We start from the raw sequence: 20,756 nt of genomic DNA, 5'->3' as shown, positions 1-20,756 counted from the left end.
CCCAGGGTTCACAAGCATGAGTGTGCCTTTGCATTATGCAGGACTGTGAGTACATTTACGTAACATATTGCTTGATTCAACAGAACCAGAAACCATGTGTTTTTGTTTTTCTTTTGAAATGGGACTTGCACAGTTACGTAAACCCCTTCATGTAAACCCCTTCATTTTGGAATACCTCATTAAGAAATAAAAACAAGACGCGCTTCTCTCTCCAACTGTCAGCAGTGGGTTCCGCTCAGCTCCTCAGCAAAGGCACTAAAGGATCTGTTTTCACTGGGGTGCTTTGGGTGAACATGAGTGTGAAATGGTTCCATTTTCAATGCACCTAGTGTTTTCATAGCATCCTCCTCTCAGTCAAAAGTCTGGGTGAGATGTGAGTCCAAATGTTGCAACACCCTGAGCCAACCTTACAGTCTATATGTACCAAGAAGAACATGCATTATTCATCTTTAGTGTTCTGGAAGAAACAGTCATCAGTGAGGAAAATAAAAGGGTAAAAAAAAACATGTTTAAACTTGAAACCTACTTTTTTATTTTCTTTTTAATCATCAAAATCATCTTTATTTCCCATAGTCATAGACACACCTCTTTGCTTTTCTTTTGAAGATTTAGTGTTGTCACACATGGATTTTGCAGTGTGGGATAAAGAAAGCTTTCAGAGCTTAAAGTCATTATAGAGAAAGGGTCATTTTTGTACGTTTTTCCTTCTTAAGACACGAACAAGATTTCACACTAATTATTTAAGGCATAGCTATTAATATTTTTTAAAGTCCCCATCAGGAAGATTGCATTTTAGTCTTTGGTTTCTCACTCACAGGACAGTTTGCATATGAGTTTCATAGAACTTGCACAGCTCTATACAATGTTAATTAAATGTATACTTTGAATGCCATATAAAGGAGCACAGAAGAATTTCTGTTGAATAATGTGAAATATTTAATCTCTGATTTACTCTTGTAATTAAGAAAGACTAAAATCATCACCACTCAACTGGCAAAGACCTCATGGAGCTCACTGAACACATATGGACAGACGTTCACATCCATAAAAATTCTTGCAGCACAGTTGGATCAATTGCATTAAGACTATAGACCATAATACCCTATTTTAATTATAGCACAAAACTCAACCACTCTATTTTTCAATATTATTTTTAGGCTTAATTGAGACTTTATAACCTACCTGACATACACTTGAAATAGAACATAATTATTACTTTTATGACTACAAATACAATTTCATGCGAAGGTAGATTGGCAAGTAGAGAAAAAGATTAGAGAGATATTTTTTTTTATTTAAGTTTTATAGAGGCATTCTTTGCCTGATTTCATGATACCTTTCAGCCTACAACTGCAGCAAAACAACCCCAAGTTAATGTGATCTGAAAGAAATTTAATTTTGAGAACCTGTTCTACCACCAAAGATAATTGGAGACAGCACTGAAAAATTAGTGTTCAGAATTATGGCATTGGTTATTTACAAAGGACACAGCAGTTAAAATTCAGATTTGGTATTGTACATGAAAAATATCAGTTGAGATTTTACAGCCTTGAATTTTAGCTTTCATCTCCATGACAACGAGAAGTAGCATGAAAGTGAAACAAATTCATCTAAATTAGACAATCATCTCATTTTCCCTTTTCTCTCACCCCACATTATATCCATTAGCCAATCCTGATGGCTCCACTTCAAAATTTTATAGGGTTTTGAAAGACCCATCATCTATTCCCTGGACTCATGTGACTACCTAACTGCTCCCCCTTACTCCCACTCCCATAGCTTGACTCATCTTTTAAATCATAAACATACATATTATATCACTTATCTGGTCAAAACCTGCCAACAACTCTCAGACACACTTAAAATATAATTGACTCTATTTATTTGCCTACAGACCCTATTTGTTTGCCTTCTGCTTACCTGTCTAACCCCCATCCCCCACCACTCTTTCCCATCTCATTCTGTTGCAACCATGTCAGCCTTTTTGCCCTTCTTTCAATGCTCCCCAAGTTCATTCCTGCATCGGAGCCATGTTCTCACTGTTGTCTCTGTTTGGAAGACTCCTCCCTCAGTCCTTCGCATGACTAGCTCCTTCACATCGTGTACGTCTCTGCTCAGTGTCACTGTGGGGTCGGTCTCTGACTACACTTCCATTCCAGGTCACTAGCGAGTCTCTGACTCTAATTTGTTTTTCTTCACATTACTTATCTCCACTTAAAATTCCAGTATTTAATGTTATTCACTATTATGTTACTAACTATTAGCTAATATAAACTAAAATACATGTGGGAAAATTTTCCTGTTTATGGCTGTATTCTGAGAACCTGTAATAGTGCCAGGCATACTGGAGGTGCTCAATAGATGACTGTTGAATGATCAGACATGTCTTGTATTTTGGAATATCAGTCTTAGTTTGTATGTGGAATATGGGTAAACTGATTTAACAGACCCTGCTTGGAGGTTTTAGGCAGACATTTTTAGTTCTAAGGATTATTTTACATTAGCTTTCCTTGGTAGAATCTGAATTATTGCCAGGTTGTTTATTTCAAGAACTGATATTTTTCGCTTTTATAAAATACAGATCATGCAACATTTTAAATAACATATTTATCATCTAAGTTAGCAGGGTCCCCATGGTCCCCATTTTCACACTAGCTTCAGCAACTGATACCTGCTTATTAAATGGACTAAGGAATATTTAGGAAACTTCAGGAGGATTTTTGCGAACTGCTAAAGGATATTTTAAGGATATGTTCTTATTTTATTCATAGGTTCAGTTCTGTGCTCTTTACTTATTAAACAACTTTCATATATTAACATAGCCATTCTATGAGTAAAAAACATAATAAGCATCTGTGTCTTTGAGAGACAAATTGCTCTTTAAGAACAATTTACATAAATTATAATCATGAAATTAAAGTCTTTTAAGAAATAATTTCATACTTTACTTTTTTAAATGGTGTAGAAGTTCTCTACTCAAGTTTAATCACATCGGTATTAGGAATTTTTATTTGAGCTACTTTAAATAATAATTAGCATAATAATTTTGAATAGGCAAAAAAGAAAATCCCCCTGGGAAATCTTTAAAACATGGAAGTTTCTCATCACATGCAGTTATTCTTGTTTGCAGAAAGAATATTTGGAAAAAAATATTGACTTGGTACTTCTTCATAAACAGAAATTGCTAAGACTTGGCTATAAAATATTTGGTTCACCATAAGTTCAATACAATGTAATGATTATTTGCATTTTAAAAAATATCAGGACAACAATCTAATCTTGAAATAATTTCCCAATGTATATCTATTCCTTGAAAGATTTTAAATATTTTAAAGATTTTTAATTCTTTTATGTCTTTTCTATCTAGAGCTGTTCATCTCAAGAATCATTCATTCATTAAATTATCAAACATTTATGGAGTCATTATCTATAGGACACTAGAAAATACATAAATGCATAAAATCATCTTCACTCCTTTTACGAATGTGCTGATGTTCTTTTAATTGAAAGTCATTGGAAAGGCATTGATAAGCAAATGGAACGTAAGAAATAGCAAAATCATATAGAGAAGTTAATAGTTTGAAGGAGCTTTTAGAAAGCAATTTAAAACTTTGCAATCATATTTGGAATTATTTCTAATTTATATGTTCATGACATTAAAAAAACAATGACAACAATGTATCATATAATAGGTGCACAATAAATGAGTTTGTTTTACTTGCATTTTCTCATTTAAATCTTTCAACATCACAATGTGGTAGATGTTATTAACATAATTATATAGAGGAAAAAGAAACTGACTTTGAAGGTAAGTAACTTGGACAAGGTCACACAGCTAGTTACTATATTTCACCATTTTAAGATGCACATTTTCTCACATTTTAACATATCTGAAATTGAGATTTGTCTTACAATTGATGACATCTTAAGATCACTAGTGCCAAGTGACAGTGGTGACACATTTGTTATTGCTTCTGTCCATGTAAACATCTAAAGCATCAGCAACAACCTTTACAGAATGGGCACCAGTGTTTTTTAACTTAACTCTAAGAAGCCAAAGGGTAGTTCGACGGAGGATTGGTGAGTTGGCAAGTCAGATGTGTTTGGGAACATTCCTGAAGCAGGAATAGGAGGTAGGCTAGCTTCATAGAGTTGCATGTTTCCTTAAATAACTAGCACTAATGGCTTTACTTCTTTTATAGATTAATTTTTAAAAAATGATATATACTAACATTCTAATGACACAGAGAACATTACCATATAGAAAAACATGGACATTGATAATTCTGAGTTGAAAAGTGATTAAGAATTTTGAACTCTAAATTGAAGATAGTTTAGAAAAACTTTAACCAGTTAATTTATACTTTCTCTTTCTTTGGCTGCACAGGAATGGCATATACTGATAATAAAAATTTACATCTAATTAAGTCTGGAAGTCCTCTTAATAAGAACGAAATACAAATTAACTGATAAAGTATTACGTAAGAGCTGAGTTGGGAGTATTTTTCCTTTCTTCTTAGTATATCATCTTACACCTGATGGCATCTTAGATTCAGTGGGACATGGAGAGTTGCTGAGCTGGCATTAGAGCCGGGCTTCTCTGACTGCAGAGTCATCTCCTAACTAGCATGGTTTCCTACCTCATTGAACGGATACAGTCTGTATGGAGCCAGCAATCTTGGACTTCTCTGGGCGCACAAATCTGTAGATTAGATCCCAGACCAAATAACCTACGAGAAACCCTATAACATGAAATAACCCTTGCTTTTCCATACCTTTTTTCTCCTCAACACCAGCATCTGATTTGAGGGTGTGGCTACTACTGTGGAGGGAATCTTTTGAGTCTTCATTTTCGTCCAGGACCCCAGCAAAGCTGATCTTCCTCTCATATCTGTGTCGGTCCAAGTCAGGATCCAAACGAAGTCTGCAGCTCTCCAAGTCCTGAAATGTCAGTGAGGAGTCAGTGAATGCTGGCATCTCCTCAGGGCGGCAATGGTCTTGTGGCAAACCTTCCTGTTTTGAACTGCACAGAACTGCATTTCAACAGCCCAATTCTCCTTATCTAATGCAAATTCTAGATTGCGGCCATAAAAAATGTCTTAAAATAAAAATCTTCCCTAACTCATAGTTTTCCCCTTTTCCTCACCTGCTTCACCTTCCAAAAGCACAGACCTTATTCCAAATCCAGAACTAGCTTCCTCACCTTCTAATTCTTTGTTCACAGTTTTAACTGAAATTGGTATTTATCTATTTAGTAAATAATCATGCATTGAGTGCACTGAGTATGAATGTATTAGTACTGGTGGCTAAATAAGAAATGGTTTTTGTCCTAAAGGAAGTCAGAATCCCTAGACAGAGACTGAGAAGGCAAACGACTGATAAATTCCAAGGCAGAGAGACAGAGTAAGGGCTTAGAAACCATGCTTGGAGGCTGTGGTTGGCAGAATGACAACCCTCCAGAGGTGTCCATGCCTCAGTCCCTGGAACCTGGTGAATATGTTACTTTACATGGCAGTAGGGACTTTGTACATGTGATTAAGGTTGAGGACATTGAAATGGAGAATTACCAGGGATTACCAGGTAGGCCTCACCTAATCACACAAAGCTTTGAAAGTGGAGAGATTTTCCAGGCTGTGGTCAGAGGAAGATAAATGAAAGAAGAGAGATGCTACATTACTGGTTTTGACAATGGGGGAAGAGGCCATGAGCCATGGAATGTGGGTGGCCTCTAGAAGATGGAAAAAGGGCAAGGAAACAGAGTTTTCCCTAGAGCCTCTGAGCTTCCCTAAAGTTCAGCCTTGGCAAATACCTTGATTTAGCACGGTGAGGCCTGTGCCAGACTTCTGATCTCCAGAACTATAATATGTTTGTGCTGTTTTAAACAACTAAAATTGTGGTAGTCTGCTACAGCAGAAATAGAAAGTGAATACAGAGTTGATATTGGAGTTAAGTTTGAGGATTAAGTGAAATTTGCTCGCAAACAAGTGGGGAAAGGAAGTTCAGGTTTAGGCCCGTGTGTGAGGGTCAGAGGCTCAAAGCCGAATAATACACTGGTAGAAGTTCTCACTCCCTTTTAGGAGGACCTCAGTACAGGGGGTTCCATTGCACTCTGCTTATGAATAGAATGATCCCATACCCTAAATCAGCCTTGAGGAGTAAAGTATTTAGTAAGAGTTTGGCCTGTGAGGCCCCAGACTGAAAATTTGACCAGTTCTGTGAATGGAGATGTGTTCAGGCTGAAGATCATATTTAACTACTAATCTTGAAAACACTTTTGGAGGATCTAATAAATAATAATATACATAAAATGCCAACTTTATTTTTATGCAGCATCTTTTTCTAATCATAATGTAATATACCTTGTGATTCAAGTAGATATGGAAAATAAAAATAATTTTAAATGCTCAGTTTGTACCAAGATAAAACTCTTGTGCTTTTCATTGTTATTAATAAATGAATTTTAGACTCTATGTATTGTTTTCTTCCTTTCCCTTTGGATTAAGAATAGACGTTACAATTTGGTACTCAGAAAATTATATCACATCTAGAAAAATAAAGGAACTATATGGAATCTATTTAACAGTGTCAAAAAATATTCTAGGATGTAATTACCTCTCTGAAATTAATCCCTTTTAGGAAAAAAAAACACCTAATCTACTCTATTTTGGCTGCCCACTTTAATTAGATAAATTTCTTAGTTGGGACAAAATGTAATAATATAACAATTCTGATTTTCAAAAGTAGTTATATCTTCCAATTTCTTGTTTTACCTACTGGTCAAAAATCCCACTTATCTTTCAAAGCTACATTCAAATGTTACTTCCTCCAAGAAGGTTCTTCAGATTTTTCCTGTCCCTTCTTTGGTCAACAATGGCCCTCTGCTCCTTTCTTAGGGCCACTCTTATATTTCGCTTCAGGAAATAGTTTTATATGTTAATTCCCCTGTTAAAATATATTCATCTCTGCATCTCCTCACCCCCACTCCTGCAACTATCACACCACCTTGTTTATAGTCTTATTCTCAATAAATATTCATCAATTTAGTCTTGATATATATGAATTGTGTTTTGCTTCTGATTTTTTTAAATTTTAGGAACATTTGGAATTCAGCAGTATATATTTTTTAAATTATTTTTTTAATTTCAGGTGTAGAAAACAATGTAATAGTTAGACATTTACACCTCTCACAAAGTGATAGCCCCTGCCGATATACTATCCTTCTGACATCACATATAGCTATTACAATTCCATTGACTATATTCCCTATGCTGTACTCCACATCCCCGGACTATATATGTATGTATATATATATATATATATATATATATATATATATATATATATATATATATGTAATTATAGTTGATATTCAATATTATTCAACTTCAGCTTCAGGTGTATAGAGCAATGGTCAGGCATCTACAGTCTATGAAGTGGTCTCCCTAACAAGTCTAGTGCCCATCTGACACCCTAAATAATCTTTACAACATTACTGATTATACTCCCCAAACTGTATTTTATATTCCCATGGCTATATTGTGACTACTAATTTGTACTTTCTAATCCCTTTACCTTCTTCCTCATCCCCACCCCCCTCCTATCTAGCAATCATCAGTTTTTTCTCTATACCTCTGAGTCTATTTCTGTATAGTTTGCTAATTTATTCTGTTCTTTAGATTCTACATATAAGTGAGATCATACGGTATTTGTCTTTTATCGTCTGACTTATTTCACTTAGCACAATATTCTCTAGGTCTATCCATGTTGTTACAAATGGTAAGATCTCATTCTTCTTTATGGCCGAATAATACTCCATTGTATAAATGTACCACAGTATAATCTTTATAACCCAACTCGTTACAACCTGTTGGTGCAGTTGGTACAGTTTCTAGCACAGTCTTGTACAAAAACATGCAATATGTTGTTTTCCCTAATGAATGAATGTAGATGTACAGAGACTTCCTTACTGCTTTTTTCTTTATTATGAACTCATCTGTGCTTTGAATAGGAATTATTTGTTTAATTCCATGTTGTTTGGTCATTGGTTATTGGTTTCACTGTTTCAACTGGGAAATATTTAAACAGACTAGCAGTTTTACAAACAAAATTCTTTAAAAAATATTTACTGTTCTCAAGTTTGGAAGTTAATATTAAGAGAAAAATCTGATTGTTATGTTTTTTTTATTTTATAAATCTTGTAAAAATGCTGCTTTTTCTTTTCTTTGACATTATTTATTTATGTGGTTTATGAAAATCATGACTAAAAATGCTACCAGAAGTTGTTTAGGGGGTAAAAAAAAGAGCTCATTAATTAAGTTACATCTAAAGATCTAGCTGGGAAAAAATTAAGTTGGCAAAAATGTATTTTTAGCACATTATAATACTTTTTGATATCATGTTTTCTTTTTCTTTTATCTTCATTCCCCACCAATGAAGTGAGTGGCCTCCTGGGATTTCCTGACCCTATCTAAAAAATAACTTAGGTTAAACAAATTAAGTTTTAATTATTGTATTTAAGATTCTTTTGCTTCCTTCACCCCTTTTTGCATGTAAATAGCCTTTTTCAAACAAATATTTCATATTTCAGCTTTAAAAATAGCCTTACGGTAATTCTGTCAGAAAGACATTTTGTTTTTCTTGGTATAAAGTGTATGTTCCTAATCTCCCATCTTCAAGCTTCAGACTCTTTATAGAATATTTATAGCTTTTAATGTGATTATTTTACTATGTTATTCTTTTATTATTTTGTGTATTAGGATAGCTATTTATTTTTACTATCATTAAAAACATTACTGAATTAATAAAACAGACCAAAGATTTATAAATACCCTTGCAGCAAGTGTTTTAAACGTTTAGAATATTTCATTTTGATGGTATTTATGCTTAGCCTGCTAGATTCGCTATTTAGTACAATTTTTCAAAAAATTTCAAGCATCTGCAGCTTCTGTACTGGTAAAACAGTTTCATGATACTCACTATTAGTTCTATAATAGGTTAGACTATGACTTGACTTTTTTTTATTTTTATTTTTTATCATCAACTATAGTTAAGTAGATTAGACATGAGGAAAAGCTTCTTTCCAATTTATTTTATAAAGGTCACATCTCAACACAATACAGAAGCCTACACTTGACAATGAAAATCCTAATGTAATGAATAAAAGATTTCTGAGACCTTATTAAAAAGAAGTTAAAACTTTCCTCTCATTGATTGAATGACTACAGGCTCTGTTTAGCTTAATTTCTTGGCATTTCCTACTAGTTTGCCAGTTGGTTATACAGTCATTTTTAAAAGATTTGGTTAATTAAAAAAATTAATTTGTTACAACAATAAGGGCCATTAAACTATAGCCTTATAGAGTTGAAAGGGAAAACAAAAATAACTGAGTCAAACTTTAATATTCTTATTTTTTTTAAATCACAATGGATCAAAATGGTGACCAATACAAACCAGAAAACTTAAAAATAGATACACTACTGTTCTTTTATGAAGATGTCAGTATCACTAGAATGTTGACAGGATAACAGTGACAGATTCCAAAAGATCAGATATTTTATCACACTGGACTTTGAACATATGTGTTGAGTGGTGGTCGTGATTTGATTTTATAGAGTAGCCTGAATATAATAGTGAAGGTAACAATTCAGAAAAGTAAAGGCCCAGGTTAATATGAAATTAAATAAGAGCAGTAGGAAAAACTTCTTTTTTCAATATCCAAATGATGCAGTTTCACATTCCAAATGTGAAACTCTTTAAAACAATGTGTTTTCTCTTTAAAATATATATTTCACCGTACATGTTTCCAACTTGAAAATATCCATTTTATGTTTTAGAGTGTGAGGAAACGGGCTTTCCAGACATTGGAAAACCAGAGGGAGAGGCACTCCTCAGGGATACCAGAGAACAAATTCTTTTGGCCCCATCAGGATTAGGGTATGGCCTTGTTCATGCTGAGTTTGGTTTAAAAACGCAGAAGATCTGGTGGATTGTAAAATTCACTTAAATGAAAGCACACAGACTGCTAGTGTAACCATTTTTCTGGTAGAATAGTGTAAACCTTGAGTCCAAAAAAAAAGGAAGAACTTGTCTAGTTCCTCAGCTCTGGCTTGATGATGCCTATGATGAAAGAACCACTGGAAACTTGGTGCTTTTTAGAGAATTAAGGGCCAAGTTAAATCAGGTCTGAGGTGTGTCCCTGTTCCATACGCTCTGTGAGGACTAGTGTTTTTAACAGAGCAGTGTTTTTATGCTCTGTTAAACAAGTCAGGCCCTGATGGTACAAGAGTGTGTAAATGTATATGTATGTGTGTGTATGTGTGTGTGTGTGTGTGTCCGTGTTTCTGTGTGTGTGTATGCGTGTGCGTGACTGTGTATTTCTGTGAGTGTGTGTGTGTCTTTTTGAAATGCTGTAGGAAGAAAATATATGTTTGTGGATGTTTACATGCTAGATGCTTCAAAAAATCTTTTTTGCCCATAACTTAAAAGAGAAAACTAATGGAAAGCACATTTCTATATGGATTTATGAGCAGCTAGCATACAAAAAATCTTTCAGAAATTTCTGGAAAATGCTGGCCATAAAACTCCTCATAGTTAGTAGAGTAAAGGAATCTACACATTCTTAGACACACGTAGCATATGTGACAGTGATCATGAAACATTTTATCCAGCCATGCTATTTTTAGTGATTTCAAAGTCAACTTTAGAGTTATTTTTTAAAAGAGGAAAGAGATTTTATTTTTATATATGAAAAAACTCTTGGTTGAATTTTAAATAACATGATACCTTTGGCCATTGTGCATCTGAAGAAATTGTGAATATTCAAAACCTAGCCACATGTCTGACCTCTTCAAGTAGCGTGATTATTAACACGCGTGCTTTACTTACCACCAGAGGCTCAGTGCGTGGTCTGGGCAAGCACGAGAAGGTCTCTCGCAGGAAGGTGGTAATCTCCAGGAGAAGCTGGCACGCTGCCATCTTCAAGGCAAAGGGGCAGCCACATTTAGAAGGGTTCACAGTACCTGTGGAATGAAAGAGTTCTTTCATAAGTAAACAAACCAATAAAAAATTCAGAGAGGTGCGGTTTGATGGACATAGCTACACATGTGTAAAATCAAATCGCATATGAGAACGTTACCTAAACATGTCTGAAATGAAAGTGCATATGAGAATGTTACCTATACATGTTTAATTTACCTATTCCCTTTAGCATAATCTGTGCATTACTACAGACCTCTCTCTTCTTCCATTTTGTAATACTATAACAAGTATTAAAATGGCAATCAATAAGAACTACACTATTCTCCACACAGCCTTATAGAGTTATAAAACACAGCTCCACTAAGCTAGAAAGCCTTTTAATGAACACTGAAATGGGAAAGCAGTCTTGCAAGATTTTCACATTGGTATTCAATCAGACTTAGACTGTGAACTAGATCTTAAACTATAAAAATCTTGTTGGTTCATTTTATGAGAGACATCTCTCTTGATGTTCTGAGAGCAGTGAAGTTGTTTCAGTTCCAGTCCAGATGTGTTTTTGCAGGCTAGAGAAGGCATATTTAATCACCTATACCATCCAGTTATAAAAGTTAGCCTGTCATATTAAGGTATAGCTACAATAGAAGTATGCAAATATTCTCCTTTGTTCTAAAGAATACTGGTCTTTGAATGAGTAAAACATTGCATCCATCATAGATCAAGTGATGAATTTTTCTCTAAAGGCAGATAATGGCCAAGTGGACACTATAGAGACTTTTTAAATTCTCAGGATTAGTTCTCAGATACATGTCATCACAAATCATGCTGAAATATATTGATTACTTATCAGTATTCAGAAAGAAGAGCAAAACCTACAGAGTTCTGTCTCTCATAAAAGAAAGAAAAGAGTTGTCTATTTCGAATGAATCAAGTCACCAGGCAAACAATATTACATACCAACATTCCTAAAAATATCTCTAAAATATGTTCCATGTATTAGGCTTTCCTAATTAAATAGAATATATACTTCATGGTTTATATTGATACTAGGTAGAAAGCATGGTCTTTCTGAAAATATCTGGCTATTGCTTCCTCATGAAAATCATTATTTTTCTCTGCATAGGTGGACACTGCCTCTTATTAAGAATGGAGGAAACAAACTCCTCTAGAATTTCCAGACTGATATTTGTTTGCACCATAATTATCTTTTAAATGCAAGATGAGTTATGCATTGACTTGAGCATAGAATTAAACCAGACATTCCAATCATATGTTCGATGGAAGCTGTATGATTCTCTAGAAATTGCCTGGATGTGCAACCATTTTTCTAAAAGCAATTGAACACTAGAGAGTCATGGATCTGTCCTTTTACTCCTGAGGTGTTCATCTAGATTCTTCTTATCAGTCCTAGAGACAATGAGCTTGATCTTAGTCCGGGGTCTCTCATAACATCATCTGAAATATTCTGTTATAATGAACAAGGATTGAGTAATACACAATCTCGCTGAAAAGCTAATGTACCAGGCATAACATATTGGTAAATGGTACTTATGTGATCTCATGGAGATTCAAGATCATTTTGGTCTGTAAGGATACATCCATCTAATGTTGTTTTGGCTCTTCTCTGTTCTGAAGGACCCCTGGGGGATCCAGAGCAGGTTGGAGATGTCTTCTAGCAGGACTTCAATAGGTTCTATAATTACTGGATAATCCTTAAGTCCTTCTATAGATCAGACCCAATTCCGTGAGTCATTCTAGGATAGTCTAGACTCCTGTGAACTTGAGGGAATCTTTAGGGCAAGTTTCACCATTAGGCTGAAAGACTGACGTCAGAATTTAGTGTTTTGTCAACAGCTAAGTCAAGAAGATTTGCTCTGATTTGATAAAGCCTGAGAAAGAGCAAAATGAAAAATATTGCAAAAAAAAAACCCCACAAAACACTTTGTTATAAAAGTGGAAATGAACACAATACATTTTCTTTCATTATTATTTAGTTTTGTCTAATGTTACTTCTAGCCATCTTTTTATATTTCATGACTATAAGGATGCAGTAGATTTGGCATTACTTAACTAAGGACAATCCTTAACACATAATCAGGGAACTTGAGTTTCATACCACTAGGGAAGGTCAAGAAGAAGAAGCACCACTCTTATAATGGTCTTCATCAAATAATGATACTAATTATAATGGTCTTCATCAAATAATGATACTAATTCCATAATCATATCGGCATATTATGCTCCATAAAGGCAATGGTACACATACATACAAGCATATATAGTTTAGAACACATATATGCACAAAATGGTGCTGGAGAGGGATGTATAGGAATCTCTTTGTCTTTATTCTTCTATGATGGGACTCAATTATAATTTTAATAAGTAAGTACACTACAGAACACATTCATAATTCTAGCAATCTGAATCTTTTAATATTTCAATTTCATGTTAAGTGCTATATACTATACTCTGATTAAATATTTCAATATTTTAGTGTTTTGGGAAGATTTTCATGTTCAATTCTGTTTGGTCTTTTTTTTTTTTTCAATCTCCAAAAATAATAATAAAACACAAAACCTGATCAAACCTCTTCTGGGACAATAATTTTCCACAACTAAATTTTCTGAGAGGCTTAACACTAATCTTTGTATAACAGTAAGAGTCAGAGACTACAAAGCAATGGATGTTCCACATGAACCGCAACTCTGCCCCTCTCTATAGTAGTCTTGTCTTTCTGGTTCTCGTCCTCTCTGTTGTGTGGCTTTATGCACATGCTTTACATCTATGCACAGGGAATAGGGGAAAAGGCGCAGTGGGGAGACATGGGAAGGTGGTAAGAATATGAAAAAAAGAAAGAGAAATATTAAGTGCTCCTAAAGCAGAGGTTCTTACAAGCAGGGATTCTTGTAGTAAAGGGAGTCTCCTTACTGTCATCTAAAAAGTCTTCCTCCTCATCCTCCTTTCTCAGTCTCCTCTTGGTCTCCTCGTCATAAATGAGACCCAGCAGATTGGCTGGACTCTCACTTTCGCCATGGCACAGCTCATTCAATCGGACGCCAATTGCCTACCATGGGGAGAAAAAGAATGAAACAGCACAAAGTACGTCAGACTGTAAAATAGGCTCCTAACAGAGGACATAAGCAACCAATTAATGGGAACTATTTGCAGCATAAGTCTCCTCTGTATGTCATTGTGTTGTTACCATCATGTTTCCAATGTGGAAACCCAGAGATGGAAGGCATCGATGCTATTTCCAAGGTCATTTAGTCCAAAGACTTGTAGGAGCTGGAATGATACCTTTGTATACTCATACAAAATTTCTTCCATTTATTCAGTATTTTCATTTACTTAAAGGTCATTTATCTTATAGGTCTCATCTAAGGAAGTATGCAGTCTTTAATGGATAATTTTGTTGCTACAAAAGATAAAAAGTAACAGTTCCTCAGAGTGCTTCTAATTATGCTATTTTATGAGAAAGTCACTGTCATGCTAATGAGTTTGGAGGTTGGCAAAAATTCTGGTACTGCAATTTTACTTATATCTGCTGTTTTGTATGCATTTATTGGCTTTTTTATACACTTTCTTCTCCCCTCCATTATGATCTATGAATTAATAAGAAATACTATTCTTTTGGCAGAATACCCAACATCAACATTAGAAATATGACTTTTAATAACTCAGCACATGAACACTATTGGTTTTTTAAAAGGTATTCATAGAGCCAATACTTGCGATCTGCTATTCTGAATCATCATGCACTATTGTCTGATTTACCAAAGGGAATTTTCCATAAGAAGAGATAAAATACACTACCTCTATCTAATTTCTTTTATATTCCAATTATACATTGTATTCAACAACGGAAGACACACAGGTATAGGAAGAAAAGTTAGGGCAGAAGCTAAAAAGACCACCTAACTTGGAGTTTGACAGTCTAGTTACTCTGTACATTAGTCAGAACAAAATTCCAGCTAATTTTCTTTTTTCTTTCCCTATCATTCTTTCTGACTATTTAGAAATTCTGGACAACAAAGAGTCTTGTCCTAATGCTATTATTGTGGAGATCCGCTCGAAAGAAGGAGACATGCAATAGTCTGGAGTGGAGTCAACGAACTTAATAGTGAAAAGTCTATAATGATTGTTCCAGGATGTTGAAAATAAGCAATTTAAGTTAAACCCACAGTTCATAAAACTGAAAATGTTGCTAAAGAAATGAACTTGTCTGGGATAATACTAAATGTCTAAATAATAATTTAGAGCTCTTGTCTCTTCCAAGGTTAGAAAAATGCCTTAGGAACATGTTTATCGTTCCTTCATTCATCAAATATTTATTAAGTGAGGTAATGTTTTAGGTTATAAATAAAACAAAGTTGAATAAATTGTTATAGTACAACAGTACCTTTTTTTAATGTGAGCTAGTAGATTATAAACCTTCACACAGAAGAATTACAGTTTGGAAATTGGAAAGATTGGAGAGTTTGAAAGACTTACTCAGGATCACTCAGCAAGCTATGAACTGGGATTCAAACACAGATAGGGTGTTTGATTCAATGTCTTTTGCTCTTTCCCTCAACAATCTTACAATCTATTGGGGAGGTAATAATGTACCAAATTAAACATTGAGTGATGAAAGAATTCAGTAGTTTATGAGTTCAGAAGATGGAGAGTTTAGATTTAGTTCAAAGAATCATAGAAAGTCTCTATGCTGTATATTTTAAAGAACTGGTATTTTCAGTAATGGGGAAGGGGAAGAGTAGATATTCCAAATAGAGAGTTCCAAAAGATCCATATAAACTGATGTGTTTAAAGACTAACAAATAAGCCACTTGGTTGAAGCACAGTTTTGTGAGAGGAAATAATGTGCAGGAGGGCTGGAAAGGTAAATTGAGACTAGATCCCACAGTTTTTGAAGCTGAATTTCATGTTGCATTCTGAAGAATGAGAAAAGGTAGTTTCTGAGTGGGGGAGAGCCCTTATCACTCATTTGAGGGACACTGTGCTATTTGCCTAGAAATTTAGACAACCCATGTATATTGCTTTCAAAATTAATGTAATAACATTATTATTGAACACCTCTTAGATGCAAAGGATTGAGATAGAGGATGGATAGATAGATAGCTAGATAGACAGACAGACAGATATCCTTAGATACATCAGTTCATTTGACTTCATCATCCATAATCTTGGTATGGTTTGAACACAGGCTATGGAGACAGCCGTGATTCCAGGCTAAGCAATTTGGGTTTTATCCCAAGAAAAAATGAGAGCCACTGAAGCATTATAAGTGAGTAAGAAATACAATCTGATTTACATTTCGCATAATCACTCTGACAGCAGTTTGCAGAATGAATTGGAGGGGTAACTTTGGAGGCTGGGAGATAAGTATGAATGTTCTGCTTTTAGATGGGCTATGCCCTACGGAGATCATTTTACTGGCAGTGTGTAGGATCAGTCAGATAAGGGGAACTGTGGGGAGAAGACCAAATAGGAAAATGCTTTAGTCATCCAGTTGAGAAGTTAAAGAAGATCTGACCTAAAAGGGCATTAGTGACATGGAGGGGGTGGAATCAATAAGGGAAGGTTTGGAATATATTTGAAGGCTGTCATCTTAGATGATGGTGGTACCATTAATAAGAATAGAAAGTTTAGGGGGGTTGCAAATGCGGATGTATTTGTATGGGATGGAGGGTTTTATTTTGGTCAGATTAAATATTAAGTGAATGCCTCCTGGGTACAGTTGGAAATGCCAGCCTGGGATTTAAAGAGTGTTATGGATAGAGAAGTCTGCACCACTGACATGCAGTTAACAGTTGAAAACACAGGAAGAAATGTAACCCTTGGGGAAATTATACAGGAAGAAATTATAAGATATCCTGGGAATATACATTTATAGACAGGAAGGAAGCAGAGGACCAACGAAGGAGACAGAAAAGATAATAATGTTTAACTTCAGAGATTGATTGGGAAAAATAAATGAGGTGAGATTATTTTCCCCTAAAATGTGTTGTTCAATGCCTGGTACACAACAGATACCCAGTACATTGTCTCCCAAACAAACAAACACACCTAAACACAAAAGGTCTTCACTTTACTGAAGTCCCTAATTTTTATAGAAGAAAATCAAAAGCTCACGTCTCCCCACTGGTAGAAAAGCTTGGCAGCATTCCACTGCAGCTTCTGGTTCCTCTTGTTGCCCACGATTGGAGACCGTCCCCTGGACAGACCTTTCTTGGTGATATTCACGTGATGCCCTTTCATCCACTCTGGCCAATTGCCACGGTTGCAGCGGTGAACAAAACGGGCACATTCCAGGAACAGCGCAGCTCTCGCCACCACAGGTGCTTCCTGAGTTGGGTGGTTAAAGAAAGAGTGATGTGGGATTAATGAACAGTAAGTTGACCTTAAAGGGAATTGCTAAGTATTCTTAGTTTATTTCAGTCTCTGTGTTTTCATTTAGTTTAGCCATATTTCCCAGGGTAGTGTTAGCATGGTTAACACAGCAATGGGGAATCTGGAGAATGAATCCATGAAGGCAAATTTGGATATTGAAGAATTAGACATTTTAAGTAGGTTTCTCTGTTTATTTTTCTCCTTTTGCAGAATCTCAAGTAGTTTCATGATTCAATTTGCATATTTAAGAGGCAGCTGGGATTTGAGTGTGAGTGAAATAGTAATAACTTTTAATATGTTTTCAAATGTGAAGGTTTTTTAAACCTAAAATTTTCACATGAAACAAACACATATTCAATTTCTAAAACTAGTCTTATATTAACCAAGAGTGTCAATAGTAAGTTTGTTCCAACAATAATCTATTATCTGTGACCATCCACACACTTCAAGAAGCACAACTACTCCAGCACATTTTGGCTCGTAAGAAAAAGAGGAGAAAGGGGGTCAAATATATGGTGATGGAAAGAGAATTGACTCTGGGTGGTGAACACATAATGTGATATATAGATGATATATTATAGAAATGTACACTTGAAACCTATGTAATTTTACTAACCATTGTCACCTCAATAAATTTAATTTAAAAAAGTGCTTACTAGATTTTGCTGAGTTAGTCTTTTTTCCCTTTTTGTCATGAATAAAAAAACAAATTCTGCTTAAATAAGCATGGCTTTAATTGAAAATGTTTGACAAAGAAGAAATTATTTAACTGATAAATGAAAATCAAGAGCGTTTTTCAGGAAAAAAAAAAATGTGGCTCCATCTCGCCATGTTAAGACGTACTTGAAAAAAATAAAAGAAACAACTTTTAGTTGACACCAAGAAACTGGTAAGGATCAGATATGTACTGAACTCTTTATAAGCTAAAAAAAAAACAAACAAAAAAATTAAGGAAGGGAGTAGCGTGAACTTTCCCATATAAGGTCAACAGATCACAAAAAATACATACATCAACAATTAATGTATATTTTGACTTGTGCCAATTTTAAAAAACACATCACAATATTAGCTATCACCTCAGAGTTATCAATAACCATAGGTTACTTAGTAACCACAGGTTTTCAAATTGAAGCATTTTTCTTCATTTCAAGCAATGGTATTCTTAACAAAGCATTGATCCACAATGTTTAAACAGGGGCTAATATAGAGAGAATATCAATTTCATGCCAATTAATTTTTATGAGTTGTAATTCTTAACTATCATAACAACCCTCTCCTCTAGAAAAAATGTCCTCATTTTGATATTTTTTTTAAATGAGGCATAATATTTTCCATCAGAATGCTATTTTCTAAAATACAAATATATGATCATATCATTTCCCTTTTAAAACCTATCATAGGCTCCATCCACTTCAATCATAAAATAGAAAGGATACCCAACCTTTGTTATTTGGTTCATCTCCCTTTCTATACCCATCTCAAATGCTCTGCAGTCCACTTATGTCAACTGGTAATAGTCTCCCAAATATGACATTTCATACCTTTCCATTTGTTGTTTCTATGGCTTGCAGAGCCTTTAAACCCCTTTTCCATCTGGTAAATTCCCACTTTGAATAATCAGTTTAGTTACCTTCCCTAAGAAGTCTTCTTTAACCCCCTCCCTCTTCAGGCTACTTCATACTTTGGTTGGTTACTTCATACTTTTGAGTACCACAGTATCTCAAAAATACTGGAGGAGGCAAGTAAGTTAGCCCATTACATATTTTCTCATTATCTACAACTTAAATGAAGCCATCAAGAATTCCAATAAGAAATATATTTATGAACGAACTTAATTTTACAAAGTATATGATGTATTGCCAGGACACACAAAGTTAATTAATCTATGTATAAAGGCAGAATACAAGATTAACAATAATGGTGAGAATCTATCATTAGTAAAAGATGAACATTAATGATGATAATCCATCATGAACTGCGTTAGTACCAAGACTTGATAGTAGGTCACAGGGATAGAAAGACTTGCGATTGCAAAGGGTCAAATGACTTTCTACGTCAAACCTTATCAATATTGTGGTGCCATTGCATACAGACTAAATAGCTACACTCTTTTCTTGTGTTAAGTATTTATTTTGCTAAACATCTTAGATATGCTAATCTGTCTCTGGAAAAGGCTGGAACATCTGTCTCTGAAAATGAATTCCAGTCTGTAGGGCAAGGCGAGTGATACAATTTATTCTTAGCCTACCAAATTTTGATACCTTCCCAATATAAAGCAATGGGATTCATTGCTTAATGCCAGGAATACAAAAACAACACTGCTACTGGAAATAGCACTATGTTATGAACTCTGGTTCCTTTAGGATGAGCAAGGGAGAAACTAAGCCTAACTCAAATGTATGGGGCAGAGGATCTTTTTATTGCCCTTCATCATTAAACAGCACTGAAAGGATTAACAATAGATGAATAAACAACCCAAATTATGCTATGTGAGGCTTTCTATATATTTTGGCTTGCCTTCTTTAGAAAAAAATGGTTTTGTTTAGGAAGTTCCAGGAGTTTTGAATGAGCAATTTCAATTCTCTGCTCTCAAAAACTTATGATAAAACTTGGATATTATCAGTTATTGGTCCTAGGAAATCCTAATCTAAATTTGGAAATGGAACTGAGATTAATATGAAAATAATGCCCATAAACTCATTAAGTGGTTGGTTCTTATCTGATGAACGTGATACACATAAATTGCCAAACCCAGTAACATTTGGAAATGCCACTGTCTGCTTTAAGACACAATGACATAGAATAATTCAAATATTGCCTTTTTATTATAATCGTCATGAGCCTGGTGGAGGAAACCAGGCTTGGGAATCCTACATTCAGGATAGCAGTAAATAATACCAATTTCTGGGGTACTGTACTGTGCGTATTACTGTACAGACAACTGAAGGAGGTGTTGAGGTACAAATCTAAGTACTTTCATGTGCATCCTAGTAGAAGATACTTAGCAACAAGTACTGATTCCACAATGTGTGTGAAAAGCATTTCAAGGCATTCTAGTGTGGGTGTGGCTGTGGAGAATTATTTTTCTTGTTAAGTCCCTTTCAAAGTATAGTTCAGAAAGCATTGGTTTTAGAAGCAGGGTTATGGAATACCTTGGACAAAGGATTCTTCACGGACCTAAAGGAGTCAATTTTCCCTCTTATGATGGAGCTTACCTTTTACGGCTCAGTGCAAAGTGAAGAAGCAGCAGAAAATGGAGCATGTTAAAATAGATGGGGATGGATTCACATCACAGGGAAAAACAACACCAATGGAAAAAAATGAATCAAGAATGCTGCATGGCTGAAAACAACCATAGAGTATCAGAGGCATAGTTAAAAATGAACATCTAA

The 20,756-nt window shown here is 34.8% G+C and overlaps 1 protein-coding gene across 14 annotated transcripts in view; it reads right to left on the bottom strand.

The window, feature by feature from the left end:
• UNC80 (unc-80 homolog, NALCN channel complex subunit) overlaps window positions 1–20,756 on the bottom strand; it is a 186,990-nt gene that overhangs the window by 90,779 nt on the left and 75,455 nt on the right. For 9 of the 14 annotated variants that reach the window (XM_019726978.2, XM_019726980.2, XM_019726986.2 and 6 more), the window contains exons 23-26: window positions 17,107–17,319; window positions 13,867–14,038; window positions 10,885–11,018; window positions 4,776–4,941 (exon numbers count right to left, since the gene is read on the bottom strand). In XM_019726978.2, coding sequence (XP_019582537.2) covers window positions 4,776–4,941; window positions 10,885–11,018; window positions 13,867–14,038; window positions 17,107–17,319 — 685 coding nt within the window. The remainder of the gene's footprint in view (window positions 1–4,775; window positions 4,942–10,884; window positions 11,019–13,866; window positions 14,039–17,106; window positions 17,320–20,756) is intronic. The other 5 variants (XM_019726985.2, XM_019726991.2, XM_074312544.1 and 2 more) reach the window with 1 other exon arrangement.

This window comes from Rhinolophus sinicus, linkage group LG01 (assembly GCF_036562045.2).
Source record: "Rhinolophus sinicus isolate RSC01 linkage group LG01, ASM3656204v1, whole genome shotgun sequence".
In the NCBI taxonomy this organism is placed as follows: Eukaryota; Metazoa; Chordata; class Mammalia; order Chiroptera; family Rhinolophidae; genus Rhinolophus; species Rhinolophus sinicus.
Note: the sequence above shows the minus strand (reverse complement) of the source record. Positions and strands in the feature narration are given on the sequence as shown.